The following is a 25,081-nucleotide window of genomic DNA, read 5'->3' on the forward strand; positions in this document are numbered from 1 at the left end:
TGGTGACTGTTTCTGGGACCAATTTCGGATCTATTGTTTACAACGTTCGTGTTTTTAAACATGTGTGGATAGTGGCTGTTTACAACAATTTAGATGTAATTACTAGTGATCCAATTATAATGATTAAAATTGAAACTGTAATTTTCTGTGCAATGGAAAATGTTAATCGATGAGAATTATAAGCGGTTATAGCAGTATAATCATATATTTGCATATATTTGCGTTGAATACAACGTGACTGTGTGTCAAAGTTCTAATGCATTTTTATATGAAGTAGTATTCGTAGAAACAGGAGTCATGTTTAACATAGAAATGCACAAATGACACTTTGGAAAAAATTGCATGTGTTTTGAGTAATGGGGTAAAAGGTTTAAAAAACTGTTTCTGTACCCAAGGTTGCAAGGTAAAATTTACTGAAACTCTTGTTTTCTATTTTTCTTTGTTATTCATTATTGTTTTTCCAATATACTTTATTATCAAATATATATTTTACTCATTTGTTATTATTTTAAATATATTTTTAATGTTTAGGTAAATTATATTTTATAAATTTTTTTAAATTGTACGGTAATTATTCAGGAGCACATTGCTGTTAAAAAAGATGTAATGTATCAAAAGACTGTCAATTAATGTATTTGAAAAAAAGAAAAGTTAATCAAACATGGACCGGATTATCAGCATGGATGATGTTGAGACTGGAATGCGTTCTTCCAAGAGCTCAGGGATACCTTTCTGCATCAGCTCAAACTCACTGTGCTATGTTGGAATTACAATTGCTACCTTAGCCTTCCTTGGTGCTATAGTCTTCATCTGTAGAGATTACATCAAGGTGCTTCTCTACTGGATCGAGCATCAGAATGCCTGGATCATTGCTGTAATCTTCATAGGCTTGTTCACGGTGGTGTCGTTTCCTATTGTTATCGGCTACTTGTTCCTTATCGTTGCCAGTGGCTATCTATTCGGCATGATACACGGCATGGCAATCGTCGTGCTGTCCGCTAATCTCGGCATCGCAATAGCTCACGTCACCCTAGGATTGTTGTCCACTAGACTGCCGATCGGAGCTCTCTTGCAAAACGACACGGCGAAAGCGATTCTTCGCGTCATTTCCGGATCTCATGCGTTCAAGATCGTGCTGTTCGCACGACTCACTCCAGTCCCATTCGGTCTTCAAAACACGATTTTTGCCGTATGTATTGTCTAGTTTTACTACATATGCAAAATATTATATGCAAATTTTAATTGTATATTTTATCTCTTACATACAATTAGGTCAGTAATATACGTGGTTTTCATTATCACGTGGCCAGTGCGGTAGGTTTATTGCCTGCCCAACTGATCAACGTTTATTTGGGAAGCAGTTTGCGATCGATGCAAGATGTGCTGGAAGACAGATCAACAGCGGCAACCGGCTACATAGTCTTTTGCTTTCAGGTATACAACAATTGTAGTCAGGGCCGGCGAAGTAACTTTTTTACATGTGTGGTGTGGTTCAAAGGAGAATAAATCGATAATTTTAAAAGAATTAGTCATTGAATTTATATGTAAAAAATATACATACTTATTTTATTTTTATTTTATTTTTCAATGAAAATGTAGCTCGCGCGCGTCGAATGTTATTTTTGCATATGAATTCATTTACTAGTTCTTCTAAATCTATCGATTCAGGTTCTTTATACAAATTCATTATGGTAACGCTATTTAACCTATTTTGAAGCATTGTCGAACGTAAGTAATTTTTGAATCGGTTTACGCAGAAAACGACCCCTCGCAAGTAAAAGTTGACACAGATATAACAAGTAGTAATTTTATTAGTTTTACAAACTCTAACACGATACTTAAAGGTGATAAGTTACTTTTTATAAAGTTAACTACATCTTTCAAACTGTTGGCTTTTACTTTGCGATTACGCATTATGTCAAAACAAATTTCGCGATGCAATTCTAATCTTTGGGATCAAGATGATCTTCTTTACTGATATTATAAAAATTTGTTATAAACATATTGTCGGACTCGCTATTAATTATATACCGTTCACATTTCCTTACGAACGACAGTGCTTCGTTTTCAAATCTATCTTTTAGAAAACAAGGAGTTTGATCTATTATTTCAAAAAACATTTTTCGATAAATATCTTTTGGCAAACATATAGTTCGATTGCTCGATATATGTGGAAATTCCACAGACCTCAAGTTCACATGTGTGGAGTACTCTCCTATTCCACATACTGATGCCGGCCCTGATTGTAGTTAACTCGATTGTGTATTATTTTGCACACAATAAAACGATTTGCAATTAAAGCGTATCGATGAGAGCTTAAAATAATAATTGTTGCTGTTCTGTCGCAGATATTAGTCGGAGTCTCGCTGATGGTTTACATTGTACAAAAAGCACGAAAGGAGCTTCAACTAACGTTGTACGAAGCCGATCTCACGTCTGTGGCACATTCTCCGCATTATATTCTCGACAGTCTGCCGGATTCAAAGATAAGCTTAACAAATCTAATTGCGTAATTAAGGTTTTTACAAAATGTGGTTAATTGGCGGTTATTTGTACGTTTGTTGTAAGTGACGGTTGATTTCTGTTTTTCTAACATTATTATGAATATTATTAGTTTTCTCATAGGAAAAGAAGAGAAAGAGAGAGAAAGAGAGAAAGAGAGAGAGAGAGAGAGAGAGAAAAAATATTTGTTTTCGTGTGTTCTTGAAATGTTTTTAAGATTTTGTATATAAAATATTACTAACTTCTTGATAATTCTTTTGAAAATTTCAGTTTCATAACGGTTTACACAAATTTTGTCTTACCAAAGCTCTAACGTAACTTCAGTATGAAATTGGAGAATATGTGATGTTATCAACGTGCGCGTAAAGAGTATATATTTTAATAAAAATGAAGTCAAGAAACGATACTGAGTTTAAAGAACCATTTATAAAGCGTACTTGCGATTAAAGTATGTTCTATAACACTTTGTGTAAATGTACTCAGTACAATAGAACAATATTATGTGAATTATATTGCAAATTCTGCTTAAATTTATGCAACATAAAATATACTTTCTCACCGTATAATAAAGTATACTCTTATATTATATACAACTTATCCAGAATTCGCAATATATTTAACTGGCGTGATTCGTATTGATTGTGTCAAAAACCAATACTAATGTCTCTTTAATAAGAATATTTTAACATAACATAATGCGATAGTTTTCTATCTGTTTTTAACTTGTAGACCGCCGGCATGATGCTATATGGCATCACTATGGGGACGCTATTATTATATCGTATTTTGAAGAAGAGTTTACTTTTATTTGACTTACATTGTGAGAAAAAATATTTAGAAAATCTAAATATGTTGTTGGATGGTGCAGTTTAGCTTTCGAATGCGCCGTAATCTAAAGGTACAAAATTTATACATGATTAGCTTAGTAATAATGCTACTGTATTGAAAGAATTTTGCAATTCGACTTCAAAAACGTAATTAGCGATATGAATAATAATCTCCCTAGAAATACTATTTTTCAAAATTTGAAAATTTTATAATTTTCACTTTCGTTTCCCACTGGCTTGACACCGGGATCAGAGCCCGGTTAAAATTAGGACACTCTATGTAATATACTCTATGTAATAAACTCAGTACTTTATGTAAAATTTACTGCGGGAATATGCCATGTTTTTAATGAAAAAATGCCAGCGGTCTAAAGAGAAGTTAAAGAATGTCTACTAACATCACTAAAACTTTGAACTTTAAACAGTCTTCCGTTGATTTTTGATGATATCATTACGTACGTACATAATATATTATATTGTTTTATTATTATTACTACTGTATATTTTTTATGTGATGTAAGTATATTTGATTATTAATCATATGTATATGTGATTTATTATTTTGTATGAAGAATAAAGTTAAAGGATTGTTTACGGCAGGAAAGGCAAATAAGAACGCTAAGAATCTTTTGATTTTCACTCAGTGAAAAAATAATCCAACGTCTTCTTAAACTCCTCCTGTTTCGGACGTTTTTTTATTTTTAGTACTTACCATTACTCTTTATATTTCTACTAGATTCAATGAGAACATTTACCAATAAGTTTTTACTAGTATAAAAAAAAAACCAACAAAAAATAAAAAATAATATATGCTATACATATTTCACTAATTTAAATACACTTAGAAAAAGAAAAAATATATGTAATAATAATAATTACATATTTAATATTTTTTAAACAAAATTTACGCTTTAAAAATTATGTAATACTAAAATTTTAATTAATACAACTTTTATTGCTCATTTATTCTACTTTAACACTGTAGTGTGTGTGTATACAGGGTGTCCCATAATTGTCGTCTCACCACTCCTAGGCAAGAACAAGGGGTTATTCTAAGACGAAAAGTCCTATACCACTTTGGAAGATTCGCGATAATTAACGAGATATGAATTAATAAATATCCGCTAATCAGCATGCATCCAGCATAAGGGGAGCGTAAGGACAGCCTAGTCTTTCGCGCAGATGCGCCGTTGCGGTGGAATAGGAGGAGCTAATAGAATAGCATATGCACCTATACATAAACAGCAAGCTGCGTTCGGGGAGCACGAGAAAGACTAGGCTGTTCTTACGCTCCCCTTATGCTGAATGCACGCTGATTAGCGGATATTTATCTCGTTAATTATTGCGAATCTTCTAAATTGATATAGGACTTTTTGTCTAAGAATAACCTCTTCTTTTTGCCTACGAGCGGTGAGACGGTCATTATGGGACATCCTGTATATATATATATATATATATATACAGGGTGTCCTAAACATTTTGACCAAGCCGAAGTGTGAAGGTAGATTACGTTAGATTAATCTGAATAGAAAAGTTATATATCAGTTTGCAAAATTCGCAATAGGTATTGAATAGTTAATTAATAAATGTAAGCTCTGTAGGCGTACGCGCTTATCGGTTGTGAAGAAAGATGGCTTCCTTCATGCAATGTCTTTTTTTTCTCTTACGGGTTTAAGAGGGTCCTGGAGCGTACTATATATGTATATCGTGACTATTACCGATACAAGTGACATCAACCATAGAACGTCATTAGAGAAACAAGGACATACATTTTTTTTTAATGTCATTTGTTTTTAACGTGCCTCTTAACCGATGTTGCACGGTTTTTGTGGACCACACTCATATCTTTCTCCTTGTTTCTACTTTTTGGTCTCTCTATTTACTTAACTTGTGCAGTTCTTGTCCCTACCACGCAATACACAGCTTTCTTTCACAGTGGGCGTGCCCATTTGTGTCGGGCTCGTCTCAAGATGTGACTCTGATCGCCTTAGAGGGGGATTATTAATTCGAGATTACACTCGAATTAATTTTTTGAGTCTTGATTCAGTTCGCCAAATCAATCAATATACTTGATTGAAAGGCCCGGAAAAAAATCCTTAGGTGGTGAGCGGATTCGAACTCGAGACCTCCGGGTTCGCAGACTCTGCACTCAGACCGCGAGACCACTGAGCCGGTTTTTTTTTCCAAGGACATACATATATAAAAAGAGGTTATATTAGATTTAAACGTATTAGACGGTGTTTATGTATTTTTGGCTTCCAAATCGTAGTCTAATAGTCTCATTACATTCTTGAATGTTATGTTTATCTCGGACACTAATTTGGTTTTTATGCATAACTCTTAAACTGTAAATACCAGTACAATAAAAGTGGAAGTGATTGTTTCAACTTCAAAAATTGTTGTTAAGTTTTTGATATATTGAAAAGTGTCCGAGATTAATTTCATTATTTTCTTTTATTCTGTAGAGCCGTTTTTCTATCCAAGCAATAAATACAAAAAACACCGTCTAATACGAATTATTCGTTCGATCGGTATAACAGGAAGGTCCAGGACTCTCTTAAGTGCCTTCAGCCACCTACACGGTTTTTGGCTATACATATTATCTTCTTAATTGAATCTATACTTATCACAAGGGGGGATTGTACAGTACACTACTACCACGCGATACACGGCCTTCTTTCACAGTGAACGTGCTCATCTGTGTCAGGCTCGTGCTCAAGATGACTATGATCGTCTTGTGGGAAAGGAATTAATTCGGCACTACACCTGAATTAATTTTTTGGAGACCCGTTTTAGTTCGCCGATCAACCGATAACTCGGTTGAAAGGAACCGGCCCGGAAAAAATCCTTAGGTGGTAAGCGGATTCGAACTCGGATCTCCGAGTTCGCAACCTCTGCACTCAGGCCGCGAGACCACTGAGCCAGTCCTAGCACCGAGAGACGGAGTAAACAAGCAAACGCGACGTGTGACAGCTTTTTGCGATCAGCTGATATTCGGTGGTACGGAAAAAGCAGCTGAGAAAGTTACTTTCCGCGAGGAAGTAAGAAGATAATAGCGTTTTTATTTCCTTCTGTCACGAAAAAAATATTACTATTAATTGGACGAGTAGACGTCTGTGTTAGTTTTCTGTATCACACGCTTTTTCTGTGCTGCTTGCCGCTGTTCGCTGCGCCGTGAGAATCACATGATTGCGAGTAAGAAGCCTTCTTATCCCTTGCTGCTTTCTCTGTACCGCTTAATAGCAGCTGATCGCATAGACATATAGGCTGCTTTCCTTTTAGGAGACACAGTCGACACAAGAGTCATTCTGTCTTTGTTTCTCACTGAATACTGAACGAAGACAGAATGACTTTTGTGTCGACTGTGTCTCCTAAAAGGAAAGCAGCCATAAGAAATAAGGCCGAAGCACAGACTTTTGCATAATGCATAACGCACGAGACATAAGAGAATCAACCAATCAAAGCTTTCTAGAACAAGAAGTAGGGATGAAAACGAAAAGCTGGATTGGTTGATTTTCTTATGTCTTATGCGTTATGCGTTATGCAAAAGTCTGCTTCGGTCTATAGACTGCGCGTTCCCTATCTTTTTTGTGGAAAAGGCAACCCTGGCTAGTACGGTGCCGACCTGAAGCTCAATGTTACGGTGCAGACAATATAGTAGCCTCTCTCTCCGGCTGCTTTGTGCGCATGCGGTGAACATTCAAGCACGCTTGCGCATTTCTCTTTCTCGCGTTCTTTCTCTCACTTTCTAATGCTTTGTCTCGCTCGCACTTACTTGGTAGATGCGCCTGCGCATAATGACGCTCGACCATCTATGCCCATATTTGGACTTCGTGCGTCTCCCTTTCTCGGGTCTCGTGCCTCTCATTGCAAAGATACGCGACTAGCCACGACTGGGAAAAGGAATGGTCCAACCTCAGACAAGGATAAATGCTTTCACTCGTGTCTCTATTCTTGTTTAGTGACGCGGTGATTGGCAAACAAGAAAAGTAGTAGGAATGAAAGACAGAGATAGAGGCACCAGTGAAAGCATCTGTCTCGCTCTGTAGTTGGACACTTTCCCTCTCACACGCGCAGTCTATTTCTTATATGTCTATGGCTGATCGCAAGAAGCTGTCACACGTCGCGCTTTCTTGTTTACTCCGTCTCTCGTTGTTAGGACATTGCACGAAGTAAGCCATCTTTTTTTACAGTTGATAAGCGTATACGCCTATAGAGTCCGGACTATCTCTTTCCGTGCGCTCATTGGGTCACATTTATTAATTAACTACGCAGTAATCATTGCGAATTTTGCAAAATGATATACAACTTTTCTATTCAAATCGACGCAATCTACCTTCACACTTCGGCTTGGTCAAAATTTTTAGGACACCCTGTATACATACATACAGGTCTGATAAAGACCGTATCACCGATATAAGAAAAACTAATAAACAGCATATTTTAGATCCTCTCATTCCGTTGCTACGGTGTACGAGCGCGCGAAAAAATGACAGCTCCGAGCTGTCATTTTGCACGTGGCTATACAGTCATTCGCGGATCTTTATTTATTAAGAACTCGTTAACTATTGCGAATGTCGCAAAATAGTAAAGAACTTTTCTTAGAATAACCCTTTCTATCTGCCTACGAGCGGTGATACGGTCTTTATCAGACACTGTATATACACACACATACACACACACACATACATATGTGTGTTTCTGACATAATTCGCTCTCTTGTTTTCACTTTTCAAGTCACTGCTTATACTCTTGCTAATTCATTCTCTTGTTCATATGTGATAAATATGTATATGCGAGTCTTGTCGAGACTGAGAATTATAAAAACAAAAAGTAAAAAAAACAACTCAAAAAAAATTTATCTTACAAACAACTACTTCTCGAATTCTGTATAAAAAGATATATACCATTCTATTAAAGATATAAAAATAAATAGAAATATTTTATATATAATTCTTTTCTCTTTTTTTTCTCTCGCTATCAATAATTTATTTTAACTTGCTCTTAAGAGAGTACTGGATATCGACTATAAAGATCTGTAAATCGACGTTTTAATATTTGATTTTGTGTCGTATTTACTGCATTAAATTCAAAATGCTTATCTAAAAATAAGTAAATTGTGCTAAGAAAGTGCGCTTGTTCTTTGTAATGTCAAAATTCAGCATAAATGTTTTTTTATACAATTTTTTTCTTATCTCACTATATATTCATGTATGTAGAGTTATTCCTAAGCTTCTGTTACGTATTTACACTGAATTAGCGCACTAAGTACGACAAAAAAGAACATAATAAAACACTCAGATTATGATTTGACTACTTAATTAATAAGAGAAATAAAAATTTTGTGATGACAGAATAGGTTATCATTATGAATAAAAACAAGAGTTCAAAAAAGAGCATTATATATTCATTTACAAAAACACTATGTAGTTTTTTATATTTATTTGCTTCTGTAGAAGCATTTTTCATGTGATGCAGTACACAAAATTAGAAATTAGAAAAATTTAGGTTTCTAAAACGTTAATTTACAGAGTCTCTGTATCCAGTATCCTCTTAAGGGAATCCTAAAGCTGTTCTGTTTTACCGATTGAATTTGCGACTTTTGACCGTCATTTTGTAGTAATATTTGCTTAATAAAAACAGTTATGCAATTTATACATAGAAAACAAACTTCATCCCAGATTCAGGACAGCATAAAGAACAATAGGGAGCTTTCAGAAATGCGTTTCAAAGTTTAGTGTAAATGAATAGTGTGCTTAAATATTTACGAAAGTTGATCCTATGTATACTTCCAACACACTATTCATTTACACTAAACTAATTTCTGAGAACTCTATATTATTCTTTATGTTATCCCGCATCCGGGATGCAGTTTGTTTTCTACGTATAAACTGCACAACTTTTTATATTAAGCAAATATTACTACTGATGCCAAAAGTCGATTCAGTCGATAAAAAAATACGACTCACTTTAAGATCCCCTTAACTGATATACAGTATATATATCTTTTTTTAAATTTATATATCAATAACTATAGTTAAGATAAAGTCGACGATACACGAAATAAAAAGTTGTTAGAGATTTTGAGCTTAATAAGACATAAATATTGTTATATTTCACGTGTATATTATTATCTTCTAAAATACAGAAAGGCCCGAAAAAAACGCTATTTGAGATTTGTCTTTTGCTTTTAGCTTTTAATTGTTAATGATTGCCAAAGCTGCGTTTGAATCACCGCGACATTGTTGACGTAACATATGTGTACGTTTTTTATTGGCGCGTCGACAATAACGCGCAAGTATGTTCTGAAGTTATTTCTGTTGTCAACAATGTTTTAATGAAAAATGGCGATCAAAACGCGCCTTAAAGCAGTTCTCTTCTCGCGCGTCAATTTGGTATCAGTGCTTTCCCTCCATTTTCTCACGCCGTTGAATTTGCATCGAAGATGTTGCAAGGCCGAATTCCGCGCTATTAACTATAGATAAGTTTTTTTTCTTAACGACTTAAGTAGACCATGAATAACCTGAACATCATCAACTAAATAAGTTTCTCTTTTATCCGATGCCTGCTATATTGTGAGTTTTTTTTTTTAACTTAATCTTTATACTTTGTTGTGCGTGTTTTTTTGCACGAACTTCTTCAATATATACATAGATACAATTATCTTCGATTAATTTGCAATGACGTGATTTGTTCGCGTTTGTTTTTGTTTATTCTTTTTTTTTTTTTTTTTTTAAACTAATAGTTTCGTACAACTATATGTACAGGATGTCCGGTAATAGCCGTACAATCGTTCATGGATAGGGCGAGTTATACGAAGTCAAAAAGTCCTTTACGATTTTGTGATATTCGCAATAATTATCGAGTTCTTAATTAATAAAGATCTGCAAATAAGCGTGCATTCATATGCGTCAGACAGTCCAGTGTTTCACGTGCTTATAGTTGCTATGCGCGCGACAACATGCTGTTTATTTTAATAACTTTTCCATTGAGTTGTTGCGCGCGCAACAATCATAAATGCTCGAAATGCTGAGCTGTCTTACCTACGTGCATACACGCTCATTCGTGGATCTTTATTAATTAACATCTCGTTAATTATTGCAAAACAATAAAGGTCTTTTTGACTCATCTGTTCACAAACGATTGTACGGTTATTACCGGATAATCTATATGTATATATATATACATATATATACGCGTTCAGTGCCTTTCAGGTTCCTTCTAAGAAATTGTATATTAATAACAATATGTCAAAAAACAATAAAACTTTGAAATAAAAATTTAAAAATTATATTATTATGTTGATATAATTGTTAAAAATTCACGTTTAGTAATTCGAGAGCTATCGTACATACGCCATTTTGCGCAATACGTAATTGCAGATTTTATTGTACCGTCACGGAGTGATCAGTTTTTGAGTCAGTACTCAATTTTTGATCCTCTGACCCAGTTTGTTAAAAAAGTATCTATCATAGTAAGCTTTTAGTCATAAAAATTAGTCCAAAAGTAGGTATATAAATGTCGGAATAATTAATTATTATGACAAAAATTGGTTTTGGACTAATTTTTATGACCAAAATCTTACTATAATACTTTTTTAACCGATCAAAAATTGAGTTCTGATCAAAAACTGGGTTTGTGACGGTATGTATCGAGAAAGTCGCGCGATATAAAATTAAAAAATCTTTGTTTTATTTAATAATCTTTACAGCATGTAAAAAAGACAATTGTTGCTTTTTGATTGTGACTATCTCACTCGAAAGAAAAATAATCATTTGTGTGTATAGAAATATTTTATGGAAGAAAAATCCGTATTCAGTTTAAAGTCACTCTGTATTGACATACTCGACAATACAAAATAGTAACAACACAACGATAAATTAAGGTTTTATATTAAATTTTGGCGGTATTTTGTTTCATAAATTTTGCTGTTCAATATATACATATATATATATATATATATATATACACATATATACATATATATGTTTTAGAAATATCTGTTTATTTAGATTTTTATTAGAATTTTATTAAAAATTTAAGGTAATAATTTTTCCTAGTGAGAGAATTTGTTTAAGCTTAAGGCTTGACAATTTTTAAAAACGCAACTCTTCTTTGAGAGGAGTTTCTCATGGCTGAGCCACAAGATGGCGCGTCGCAATCGATCCATCGATCGATTTTTTTGTGATTGATTGCACAATTGCGATTTGTAATGTATATATGTACAGAGAGAAGACTGAGAGCGGCCATCCTATTGTAGTTTCTTACGACGGTTTCAGCCGCTAGTTTTAGCGCTATATCCACAAAAGTAAATCTCAAAGGCCGTTCTACATTAAACGCAAGGTCGCAGGTCTCGTGGAATTGACTAATCACATAGTCAAATCAGCCAATCGACCAACGTGATTGATCAGTTTCATCTGCGACTTGCGTTTAATGTAGAACGAACTTTGAAATCCACTTTTGTGGATATAGCGCTAAAATCAGCGACTGAAACCGTTGTAAAAAACTAAAATAAGATAGCCGCTCTCAGTCTTCTCTCTGATATGTATAACAAATAACAAGGGCGTTAAACGCAAGTGACTCGAATAATCATAAATAAATTAAGTTTAATTGCTAAGTAATAAAACGTTAATTACATATGTCTCAATAATAATTAATTTAAGTTTACAACACACGTCTCGTGCAAAAGTGTAAAGAACGTTTGTTTTTTTTCGTGCTACACTCAATACTCATTGTTGTCTTGTTTCTTCTTGTTATGATTCAGTGTTGTATTATATGTGTACATGTGAGTACGTTTTTGTATGTGTATGTGTGTATCTGTTTAATTGTCTCGACTACAATAAGCTCTTGTTAAAACGTAGTAACATTGTAGTTTACAGTAGTTTACAATCGTCTCCCGCGCGGCCCTCAATCGCGGATGTGTTTATTACATAGTCCACATATCTCGGTATGTCAAGATCAAATTCACTCTTTTTTCCCTCTCTTTTTCTCGCTTATATTTTCTAAGTTGTCAAAATTGTTTCAAGAAAAATGACAAAAATCCAAACGATATTTTATCCGAATGGCGAGCCGAGAGGAATGAGATCCTCTTTTTGTGAAAATTTTTGTATCGCGAATTCGATCCTGTCATTCTCACAAGACAAGTTTCAATGGCACGCTGCAAAGCCCGCAGTAATGTCGCTCAGGCTCATAAAACCACACTTTGTCGTTTACTAATAGATATACGTAATTGTAAATAAATTAATGCCTCGCCCCTGTGTTTTTTCTCTCTCTTCCTAAAAAAATTTTTCTTCATGTATTATCTCGGATTATCTCAGATTCCCGCCCTCTTGCCGGCGTTAACACCTCAAACCTTCAAAGTTCTCGCGCTTACGTTATTTATCGCAATTTATATATGTTACAATTTGCATCGCGATTTAAACTCGCAATATTTCATGATAGAGAATTTGTAAATTTACATCACGCAACTCGAAATATCAGAATCATCATTTCTAATATTAAGCCTTTTTTTATTATATAATATCTATTGTTTTTTTTTTATATACACGTATATTATGTAATAATTAAAGCGCCAATATTAGACCGTTTCTTCTGATATCTCAATTCCACGATGCAAGTATCATAATTTCGTGTTACAAGTCAAGGTGTTAATCGTAATGCTTTGGTACATATTCGAAACTGTTCTCGTGTTCACGTGTGTAGATACCGATATTTTTTTCGAATTTCCGGCAGGAGCTCCCAAGATTCCTCACACTTATTACATTTGTTGCTTTCCTTTTCCACTTCATCCCTCGTATATCCAGAGGGTGGACTATCATTCTCGCGAACTCTCTCACGCGTTATAATAAATATAATAATAGTAATAATAATAATAATAATAACAATAGTCATGTATACCTGCTTTTGCACTTGTATTTTACATTATTTTATCTCTGATTAACTAATCAATACCTTATTGTCGTACGAACTGCTTTCGTGTTTCTTTTTTTCTTTAGCGCTTTCTTCATTTTTTTGTTTCTTTTTCCTCCTTTTGTCTCATTTAAGAAAACGCTATGTCGAATTTGCCGAAAAAATCGTTTTTTTCCTGATCGCCGTCGCTTATTTTTACGAATAGTATCGGACAAGCTGTCACATTAGAAAATAACCTTGCACCTCTACACACACGCGGATGGAAAGTTTTTTTATTTTCGAGATGTACGTCTCTTCCCTTTTAGCTCCGAACGAACGAAAGCAAAAGACTTTTCTCTTGCCTGGAAAAAAATTGCGTCGAGCCTTTTAATTATTTTTTTCTTCTTTTTTTCTGTCAGAGTAGTCTGACTATTCTTTACCCCTGCCCGTGGAAAAACGAAGTGAAAATTCTCTTCGAGTGGGATAGAAACTAGATCAATATAGACACTTAATATTGTACGTCGTCGTCCTCGATAGTTTTTTCTAATCCACTGGATATGTGTCACGTAACTATTTATCGAGACGAATAACATTTTTCTCTCAGCGCAATATATAAATAGACCATCGAGGTTTTTATTTTCTTTCACACTTTTCTCTCTTTCTCTCTCTCTCGCTCTTACATACATGTTTCAAATTTTTAAGACGCGCAACAATCGTTTATCGATTGATCAGATTGACTTGGAGATCGTTCGATAATCACCTCCGCGACGATTAACACCGTCCACCATTGATCAGTGGGTTAATAATATATATCCATATTTATAAATAATATGTATATATAATATATATACTTTTATTTATATATATACTTATTTCCATAATTTTATATATATATATATATATATATATTTATATTTGCATTTATATTGTTATTTATATTTGTATTTATAGTCATTATATATTTGCGTGTGTATTATTCATGTTTCTATATATATTGTATATATCGTAATTTATATATACATATATATAACATATACATATATATGTATGTATGTATTTATGCAAACATACGAGTGTATTCTCTCTTTTTCTCTTTGCATTCTCTTTCTCTCACGCATGCACACTTTTATTCTCTAAAATTGTATATGATTGTATTTCCTGTTTTTTTTCTTCAGCTATATGGCAATTTATGTCATCTTACGTTTCTTATATAACAAAACACGCGCGATTAAAATTTATAATTATCTTTTTATTATCGAGATAGTAATAATAATAATGAATCTTCTCTCTCGCGTCTTTAAAATTGTATTTACATTTTTCTTCATATACATCAATTTTTCTATATCCGTCCGCATGTATGTGTGTATGTATATGTGTGTATCAATATTGCGTGTCTTATAGTATATATGATGATTCGAACGTCGCCTTCATCGTTAAGTCATATAGTTCCTCAATTTTCAAATAATACATCCCACGGGTTTTAATTAATAATTGTACATGTTGGAAAAAAATCATAAAAGTTATAACGGAATTAATATTATAAAGAAATTGTATAGGAAAAATTAATTTCTTTATATGTCACAAAATGTATCGAAATTATACATAAAATATTTAAATATTTTTAATATATATAAAATATTTAAATACTTTTTAAATATATTGAAATATTCAGATATTTATCGTAAAAATAATAATCAAATTACAGGATGTCAAAATAATTTTGTACTAATATTCTCGTTAATTACCATTGTCGAAAATTTACAATTCGGAACTATAATGAAGGAACATTGAAAGACGCATGTTATTATTTCGTCGCTTTCTTGATCGCAAAGGAAAGTCTTTCGGCGATCTCTTATCTGATCGTGTACTTCGTGGAGATTACATCCGATAACAAGAGACAGTTATCGTGAACGATGAAAATGCCAGCATCCGCTCTTTAGGCGCCACATCATTTTCATGATTTAACTATGAATTGTACCGAATATTCTTACTCCGAAAAAAAACAGCGACGTCCTTTTTCTTATTTATACATATATATATATATATATATATATATTATATATAATATGTATAATTAAATCATTATTACAATAATATGTTTATTTTGTACTATATATGATCTCAAATCAACGACCGAGGAGGCCGCTTGCGTCTCTCTTGGTGCTGTGTAAATTTTTATTATATATAATCTTCGCGCCGAAAAGAACTTTGCATCTCTTTCGCACTTACGGGGAAATTATTGTTTTTCTCGCGTCGAAGCGGATGCGAGAATCCTTTTCGCAAGTCGTTATTTGGGAAAATCCAGCATGGAAGTACAACACACTCGTGTCTCCAAAACACTCAGAACTTGATGCTCGCTTTCAACCACCACGTTTATTTGAGACGTTTCTTTTTTTTTGGAGGTCAAATCAAGCATAAATAATCACGTAGCGTCACAATGCTAATCAACGTGCAACGTCAAGAGAAACATGTACGTATGCGTAACTTTTTTCGGGATATTACTCGTTTTTTTCTTTTTAGTTGCTGTTGCACAAAAGCGATAACATACCTCAAGTTTGCCGTATACACACTAAAGGGCTCTTGATATATCTTTTACAAAATGTTACACAATAAATTACACGCTCAATTACAAACTGCTTGCTAAACTGCAAAACGCACACACGCCTGCACTATATCCTAAAATAGAGTAAATTAAGTAACTTACGCCACAGGGATACACATTGTCGTCAAAAACGAACATTGAAAACGGGCATTTGAGTACGAGACGAATGATTGCATTTCTAAAAATCTCAACAATTTTGATTTAACGCGATGCACACATTGTATATTTTTCCGTAATTCGAGCATATTTACAAACACTTTTTTTTATCAATTTTATACAGTAAATTTTTTCTCATGGCTGAGCAAACTCTGAAAAAGTTGAAACCTTGTATTTAGAAATTTTGAAATCTTTTAAATTTTTTTGCGATTGCAGAATAAAGAAAATGACAAAAAAAAACAATTGATCTCGCTCGCCACGTCACGACGTTGCACCAGCGTTTGTGGGCATATGTATAATATGTATACATGTATACATACACGCGCGCGCGTATGGTGTGTACGTACACACCATATATAGAAGCTCAAAAGAATTTTTCTCACTACGCAAGAGCCACAGACGCAATCGCAAGTCGGCTAGAATGTACTTCTCTGCAATCAAACGTCACACCATTTTGCCCGCTTAGCGAACGCCGTCGCTCACGTAATAAAAATGTGTGTGTATGTGTGTCTGTTTCACGTGTGTCTATTTGTATACGTGTATATTCTTTTTTCTTTTTTTTTTAATATGTACAATAGCACAGCACAATTGCAGTATGTTATCAAATGCTCGCAAAGTCTCTCTTTCTCTCCCACTTTCTTTTATCTCTTTCTCGCTCTCGCTCGCTCGCTCACTCTCTCCCTCTCTCTTTCGTACATGGTGGTGTAACCACGTTTTAAAAATTGTTCTCTTCCTTCTTCCTCTCTCTTCCCGCGCTTCTCTTCCACCATTGGTTTGCACAAAAGAACACGTCCACTCACTAATATACACGTTTATACATACATACATACATACATACATACACACACACGCACGCACACACACACACACATACATACATACATACATACATACATACATACATACATACATACTTATATATACATATATACATGTATATATATACATATATATACATGTACATATGTATATATAAGTGTGTATATATATATATATATCACTTGGTACGTGCATCCTCACACGTAGCCACTTTGAAAATTGGTTCATATTTTACCTGACCAACAAGGATACGACGGTCACGCGTTCAACATCGCTGATTGTGCGATCATCATCAAAAAATCTCAACCGCTAATTAACTCGTAAAAGTCGCTCTATTTTAATTACATATATTACAAGGCTTAAAAAATCGCGCTCTTTCTCTTAACTCTCCAATTTGTAATAAATAAAAATTGTTATCAAATTAACTAAGAGTTAAGGTTCATGTAGTTTAAAACTAATCGAGAAATTTAACAAGTGATGACGAGCCAATGCGCTGGATGTTGTGCGAAATAAATTATATATGAATATATATTTATATTTTTTTAGGAGTGTAAATTTATACTTGATTGTTCGAAGTGAAATTTTAGTTCATACAGGGTGCTATACTTGCATCATGTATATGAGAATATCCATTTTCCCTTTTCAATTAATTTAGAAATTATATTGCGAAAAAACACGAAGAATCGAACCTGAAACCTCTCGCTTTCCATGCGATGGTCTTCCCAACTCGGTCATCCGGCACATTGGCTCGTATCACCTGTTAAATTTCTCGAAAAATTTTTTTATCTCTAAACGCAAGTATCAAATTATAGTAATTATTATTAAAATTTTAAACTGAAGTATTAAAGTGTATTTTAATTGTTAAAATAATATTAAGAAAACAGTTCAAGAAAAAAAGCGATTTTGAATACAACATCAATAAGAAATTTAAGAGGAAACGTGCGATTTTTAAAATACACATCCTGTTTTATACTCGGTGAACAAAATACAATTCAGTCAGTGTACCCAGTCAATACAGTTCTCTTAATTAATTTGTTACACAATAGTTGCTGCTTTGTGAATTTCATCTCACAATCATCCGCGAGAGATATTATGAAAAAGTGAAAGAACAAGCGTTGTATTAAATTTCAAGCGTATTATCAAATTGTTCGCTCAAGCAAGTCCGCAAACAATTTATTCTCAAAGCAGCGACCGGCTCGCTCTTAAAAATCAAGATAACAAAGAGTAATCGACTTAAAGTTACTTTGGTAAAAATGCAACGAATAAAACAAAACTCACCTTATCTTTAAAGCGCTTTCGATAACTGATTCAGAACAAGTGATTCTGAATTTTGACTAGAAAATAATAAAAGGAACCGCTCGGCTATCATATAATGGCTAATAAAATGTTCTTCTCGGAAACGCGTTACACTGAACTATGAAAATCGGGGACACAAAGAAAGTCTGACTTATTAACTTATACGCTAAATATCATAAAACTATGGCACGAATGTTTACAGAGTGCTCGAAAACGAAATTCGCACAAGTCGTTTTTTTCTAAAATTACAAAAAACAACTTAGCTACCACTAGATTATACGTTAAAATATGTAAGCAACTCTTTTTTTGTTAAAAAGTAAATAAAATATATCGTCGTTCTTTTTGTTTTTTTTTATTACTTAAATTACGTGCACGTGATTGACTCGCAGGTCCTTCCGACTTCTCGAGCATTGACTCAAAATCTCAATCAACAAAGAACGATCATGCCGATCGCGTGAACACGTTGAAAAAAATCACTCCTACGCTATTAATAAAGGCGAAGTCGCAGTGATCCGTAGAGCTCTATACCGAATCGCGTGAGAGATCATTTGATGATCGGTCGCATTCAGCGAATTTAGGACGTTCCTGCACGACATATCAACAGCATGCGCGTTCGATCTTTACAATAAAAAAATAACAATTTTGGTGTTTCCAACCGCACGTTTCGAATGAAACTTATATTTAAATATTTATTATATAATATAATATTATATAATATAAATATTATTATTATTATATTATATCATATTATTTCATATATTATATAATATAAATATTATTATTATTATATTATATCATATTATTTCATATATTATATAATATAAATATTATTACAATACATAATATGTGTATAATATATAATATAAAATAATATAAATTATTATTATATTATATATTACATATATTTTTTGTAAATCTCTCTGGAATTTTCCGAAATATTTCGAATTTAAATTTCCTTTCATACATAAACTTAATAAATAAATAATATAATTTAACATTCTAAAGATTATTCATCGCGAATATCCAATAATTATACAAATATCAGTAGCACAAAGACTAGCATAAAATTCCTCCCGAAAAGCCGCTTTGCTCCCTCTCTTCTTTTTTCGAACAAAATCGAACGCGTCGGCAAGGTACGTCCACGAGGATCCGGAGTACGCCGCCCTTACGTGAAGGGCAGGTCCTCGTCAGGCGACTCGTCGTGATACTCCTCGTGGTCGGACGTGTGTCACAAAACGTCGCTCGACTGACGCTGGCCGATACCTATCGTGGGCGATAATTGTCCCTCTTCGACCGCGACCACCGTTTTCGGGTCCTCGTCCTTCCACTTGTCCATGGAGCGGCGCCGGGCGTTCATGAAGAAATTTCCGACCGTCGTCGGTTCCAGGCCCAGCTGCCTCGCGATTGTCACCTGCATCTCCTTTGACGGTCTCTTAGTCTCCTGCGAAGAGAAGACACAGTCGACGTTACGTTTAACCTCTCTGTTATTTATATTACGACACACATGATTATTTTTATATAAATTTTCATATCATCGAGTTTAAACGCTAAAAACTGCGTTCTGTTATGCGAATGTTTTTCTCAACAATACATTGATGTGTGTATGTTTCTTTTATCTGCTTTGCGAAAGTTTCTGAAAAAATATGTATGTTAGATAAATAAATACTAGGTTTTTTTTATGTTTTTTTATTTCTTAATTTAATTAACTGAAGAAAAATCTCTATTTTTGGTTTGCATGTGAAGAGATTCGATGCGTACACATATACACGTGAATATGATATTCTCGCGGAAACTCGTGTGCCAATTTCGACTGTAAAAGTATTGGTCGGTAATAATTGTTACACTCTGGCAATAGACACACACGTTTTACCTCGGAGTCGCGGTATTGATCGAACCACTTTAAGTAAGAAACGTCGCGTGGGAAGAAAATGTGGTAGTCCATTTACCATATGTGGCTAAAACGCTCGGCCCGTTCAACCCAAATGTCAAACATGTCAGAAATTATTACTACTTTATATTTTACTTAAGAAAATAATTTTTTAATACACACGTACAAACGAGATAAATTCTCTCTCAATATAGTATCTATATTAAATTATATAAGTAATTTAATTTCGTGTGCATGTTTTACCATTTTTTTTTCAAAATTCGCGATATTTACTCGTAAATCACATAAATTGCGCTTTGTGCGCTCGATTTTCTTGCCACACTTTCGAAAAGCTTTTCTCTCCGCCGTTGACGTGTGGTATATGTATGTAAGTATGTACACATGTACGCGTTTTACGCGCGACAGAAACACACATACGTACGGCTACATGCGCGTAGCACAGTGGCTGTCAAGAAATAATCACGATGCTTGGTCGCGATAGTGTCCCGCATTTCCAACAATTGATGCGCCGTTCTATAACGCGCGCGCTCAACTCCGCTCGTTGGGCACCGCCTTCGTGTTTTGCGGCCGCATGTTGCCGAGGCACGAAGTGAAGTACGGCCGCGGATACGCGCGTATCAATAGCCAGGCTGGCTGGTGTGCCTTAAACGAAGTCCAGCAGCGAACGTGCGTCCGGCACGAGTTAAGTGAAATTAATGTCCGCGAGTTAATTAAAGTACGCCTCTCTCGCCGCGGCCACCCCTGCCGCCGCCGCCGTCGTCGCCGCTCTGTCGTCGTCGTCGTCGTCGTCTGTGTAAAATCGAAATATGCCGCGCGTTGTCGATTTTGCGTTTCACAGCTTTGTTAATTAATTTTGGTGATATTTAACGGACTCCGACTTGCGATCGGCAAGCGCGATCTTTGAATTCGAAATTATTCCCATCCTTCCTGATGGAAACGATATACTCGCTGCCTAACCGGAATTTGCGAAATCTGTGACAATTTTATCTCATTTTCATAACGTTTTTCCGTTCATAAAAAAAAAATTTGAAGTAAAGCGCGAAATTTTTCAACGTGATGTAATTTTCAAAGTGGGCGCTAATTTTCTGGATACTTAACCTCCCTCCCTTCCGTGAACGTTTATTCGTGTTCAAAGACGAGAGCATAAAAAAATTTGTAAGTAATAGCGCTGCGCGCGTAGAGAGAGAGAGAGAGAGAGAGAGAGAGAGAGAGAGTGCTACAAAAAGCTTCGAGTTTTTCGAAAGAAATCAGGTTAAAATTTCCATATAAAAGACTCGAGGCTCCCAGGTCCTCCAGTGTCCGTTTCCAATGAAACGGAATATCAATTATCTTTGCAATTACAGCAATTAATACTCATTCCAAGCGGAGGCCGAAGAAGAGAGTGTCTCTTTGAGAGTAACCGGGAAGATGAGGGAAGGGGAAGAGGGTGAGCTTTATGCGTTATGGCGCATCACAAATAAAAGTCTCATCCACAGAATCCGCGCGCGACCCATTATTGCTCAAATCGTATCCCCTTTTTAAATGTTTTTATTATCAAGCGCATGTATTAATTATCTCCGCAATTAAAAGCAATTAATAATGATCGCCTGAAAAAGCCGTGCTCTCACGCGTCCACACGCACGTTGCGCAAAGAAAGCTCTTGAAAAAAGCTCTTCTTCTTAACAAAAAAACCCGCGAGCGTCTTTTTTTTTAATAAAGAAAACTTTTCTTTCCCGCGTGTACATGTACTTGTACCGATATAGAGATATTTTTAAATATTTCTCAAATTCGATTCGGAACACCGCGAGACCTCGAAGAATTCTCGTGCAATGAGAATCAGAATGTGCGCGCCGTAAAGATTTGCGCGCGCGTCAGAAATGTGAACGAAGGTCAATTTCGCGAACTATTTGGCATACGTCCAGAACCTCAAGAAGCTTTTCGCTAAACTTCGGTTTTATTTCTCTTCTTATTGTTCTTCCGTGTGTGGCGCGATAACATGCAACGCACGATCCGCATATCCAAAAAACCTTGAATGACTCATACAACATAAAGATTAAAATACCGTCTAAATATTTGCGATTTTAACTCGAACATTTTGCGATGATCATTTAACTTAAAAAAAAGGACCATCATTTAATTTTATTAAACATTCAGGACACATTTGATTTCTTATTATAGAGCCGAATTTAATTTATATTTTTTGACTAAAAGTAAATGTATTTTTAAATATCCGCGCGAACTGGATAATTAATTTTTGTCAATTAACTTCGATCTCTGTATATAGTGACTTTTCGTATATTTGATTTAAGCAAATTCGCTTCTCGCTTTATTTCGCAGTCGCGTGTTTTGCCACTTAGCGACGAGGTTTTTTAATAAAATCGATCAAAGCGCGATCGGGAGAGGTTTTCGTGATTTAACTAATCCGCAAGCCATTCTTTCGATTGTGCTAAATGAACTTTTTAACCGAAATAGTTGCGGGATAAAACGTCGGGGGTAATAGAATCAACGTTTTGTGAAATATTGTTCCGATAATCGAAGGATCGGTCGAGCAATTCATCGAAATTTATCAAATTCGATATTTATTAGAGAGCGAGAGAGAGAGAGAGAGAGGGAGTGCGTGCGTGCGCGCTATGTGTGTGTGTGTGTGTGTGTGTATCAAAATTACGAGCGCGCGTGCATGTTGAAAAAAACGCATCAAGCGTCACACATGAGGAACAATATTCGCGCTGTTCTTTTTCCGATTACGGAGGCAGAGAAAAAAACCATCTGATTCTCTTGAAGACAACGGTGCGACAAAGCTGCGAGAAAAGTCGATCTTGCGGAAACGCAGCAATCTCGTGACATCTCGTCGAAATTCGCGTGAGCGCGCACGCCGCTATTTACGCGATAATTCATCGCCATCGGGAAACGAGTTATCGCGTTTCATTGTGTAGCGCGATATGTCTCCCTCCGATGTAATCATAGTTGTAATAGTCTCGGATATGTGCGTCGATGTAATATGCGCGTCGCGCGTATCTGACTCGATCGATTTCACGTGCGTTCGTTGAATTGAATACCGCCGTGCGCAACAATGTCACTCTTTTTTTCGAATTTCTACACGGATTGATACATACGTGGTGTTTGTCGAGGAATTTACTCTTTCAATATTATCATTTTATTAGCATGTTTTTAGAGAGCAATTAGAGTTGGAGTTAAATTTTAATAAGCACTCGAGAATCTTCACCGATCTTCAACATTTAAAACGTGAGATATCACTCGATACGTGCATGTGCACATTATTGCTTATAATAATAATAATAATAATAATAATAATAATAATAATAATAATAATAATAATAATAATAATAATAATAATAATAATAATAATAATAAAAGACATCTGTTTGACAAAAGTCTTAACAAAACTTTCATCTAGTATCTAAAAATATTTTTATGTAAATATTGTCGATATTCATTGTATGTTAAAAGACACACGCATCTTCTAAAAAATTCGCGAACAAAACCTTCCATTTATTACTGCCGTTGTCAAGCGTGATTACAAATTTATACCCAAGTTGTTCGGTCAAACGAACGAAATGTGAATGAATAAGAAACACGCTGTACTTTCGACCAGTATATTTTTTTTCCCTTCGACGCTAATGAGAAAACGAATAATATCATTGGCCATTCTTGTAACTGCAGCAGCAGCAGCAGCAACAGCAGCAGCAGTAGTGTGCAATCAGCAAAGCTGAAATACGGTATAGTAAAGAACCGACCACGAAATTATTCACGACCGATCGATAGACGGAGAGCGCGCGCTGTCGGTTGACGCGTAACTGAATTTCAGGGTGTCTACGGATAGCATACGAAGGACGATGTGTTTTTTCTATCTACTACGAGGAGAAAACCGTCGCGCACAACATTCTCCGAGTCTAGCCGTTGTCGACGTTTATTTTTTTACCTGTAAAGTCAAAATTATAAGATGCGCAACAACAATTGCGCTGTGTGAAGACTCGCGAAAGACAAATATCGACAAATAGTTTGTTTTATTTGTCGTGCAGTCTATATGTATAAAATAAGAATTTTATGTATACAACTAAGCAGAAAAATATTATAACAAATTCTTCCCAGAACGCAAAACGATTTAACAAAATTATTCTTGCAAATAATTTTATTACATATATAGGATGTCCCAGAATTGGTGTGACATCTCTCGTAGGCAGGTACACGGAAAAAAAAGTTTTGCTATTATATGGTTAGCAAAAAAAATTGTTGACTCTACGAAATATTTTGTTTCATCAACAAAATGTTTTGTTGGCGAAACAAAAATTTTAGTAAACTTAACAAATGTTTTTTTGCTGGCCATATAATAACTAATTTCTTGCTATTCTAGCAAATCTTTTTTTTCCGTGTAGAAGGAATAAAACTGAGTCGAAAAGTCCTGAAGCATTTTTTTCTATTATTTATAATAAAGGAGTAATTATAGAGTAAATCAGGCCAATCAGCGCCGATCTTTAGCCAGGCGCACGTGAATCGCGCGGAGCGCTCACACACACCAGGCGCGTGGCTCACTGACGTGCGCCTGGCTAAAGGTCGGCGCTGATTGGCCTGATTTACTCAACAATTACTCCTTTATTATAAATAATAGAAAAAAATGGTTCAGGAGTTTTCGACTCAGTTTTACTCCTTCTACGAGAGATGTCACACCAATTCTGAGACACTCTGTATATATAATATTATATTATGTATATTATATTATACATAAAATTCTCATTTTTTATCGGAGAAAGTCTGTACATTATTGATAAAGAAAAGGAAAAAAACAATCCTTGTCGAGCCAAGTGCGCAATGATGATGTCCAGTTCGAGCTCACGTGTGTCCGCACTTTTAACTGCGAAAGTTAGAGTTATCGCTAACAAGCGATGGATCACACAAGTCTCTGTGTATAGCACTTTCTCTTTATTTATCTCTCTCTCCCTCTCTCTCTCTCAATATTCATTTGCTCTAGGTATATGTATGTATCTCTCAAGAAAAAGAGAAAGAAGGAAAACCGGAGTAAGAGGAGGAAGAGAGGAAGAGAGGAAGAGAGAAAGAGAGAGAGAGAGAGAGAGAGAGAGAGAGAGAGAGAGAGAGAGAGAGAGAGAG

General features: G+C 34.9%; 1 protein-coding gene and 1 long non-coding RNA gene across 2 annotated transcripts in view; one reads left to right on the plus strand and one right to left on the minus strand.

Annotated features, from left to right (window-relative positions):
* The first annotated feature begins 60 nt into the window (after positions 1-60).
* Positions 61-2,652, plus strand: LOC109860835 (transmembrane protein 64). Its single transcript, XM_020440205.1, has 4 exons — positions 61-403; positions 580-1,189; positions 1,273-1,434; positions 2,349-2,652. Exons 2-4 carry the CDS (start codon positions 662-664, stop codon positions 2,511-2,513), a joined length of 855 nt encoding a protein of 284 aa, XP_020295794.1. The 5' UTR covers positions 61-403; positions 580-661; the 3' UTR covers positions 2,514-2,652.
* A 16,364-nt stretch (positions 2,653-19,016) lies between these two features.
* The window catches only part of LOC109860836, a 21,805-nt gene continuing 15,740 nt past the window's right edge, over positions 19,017-25,081 (minus strand). The window contains exon 4 of the long non-coding RNA XR_002250887.1: positions 19,017-19,531. This is a non-coding gene — a long non-coding RNA (uncharacterized LOC109860836). The remainder of the gene's footprint in view (positions 19,532-25,081) is intronic.

The sequence above is a fragment of the Pseudomyrmex gracilis genome, unplaced genomic scaffold (assembly GCF_002006095.1).
Source record: "Pseudomyrmex gracilis isolate BER0280 unplaced genomic scaffold, ASM200609v1 scaffold_474, whole genome shotgun sequence".
Taxonomy (NCBI): domain Eukaryota; kingdom Metazoa; phylum Arthropoda; class Insecta; order Hymenoptera; family Formicidae; genus Pseudomyrmex; species Pseudomyrmex gracilis.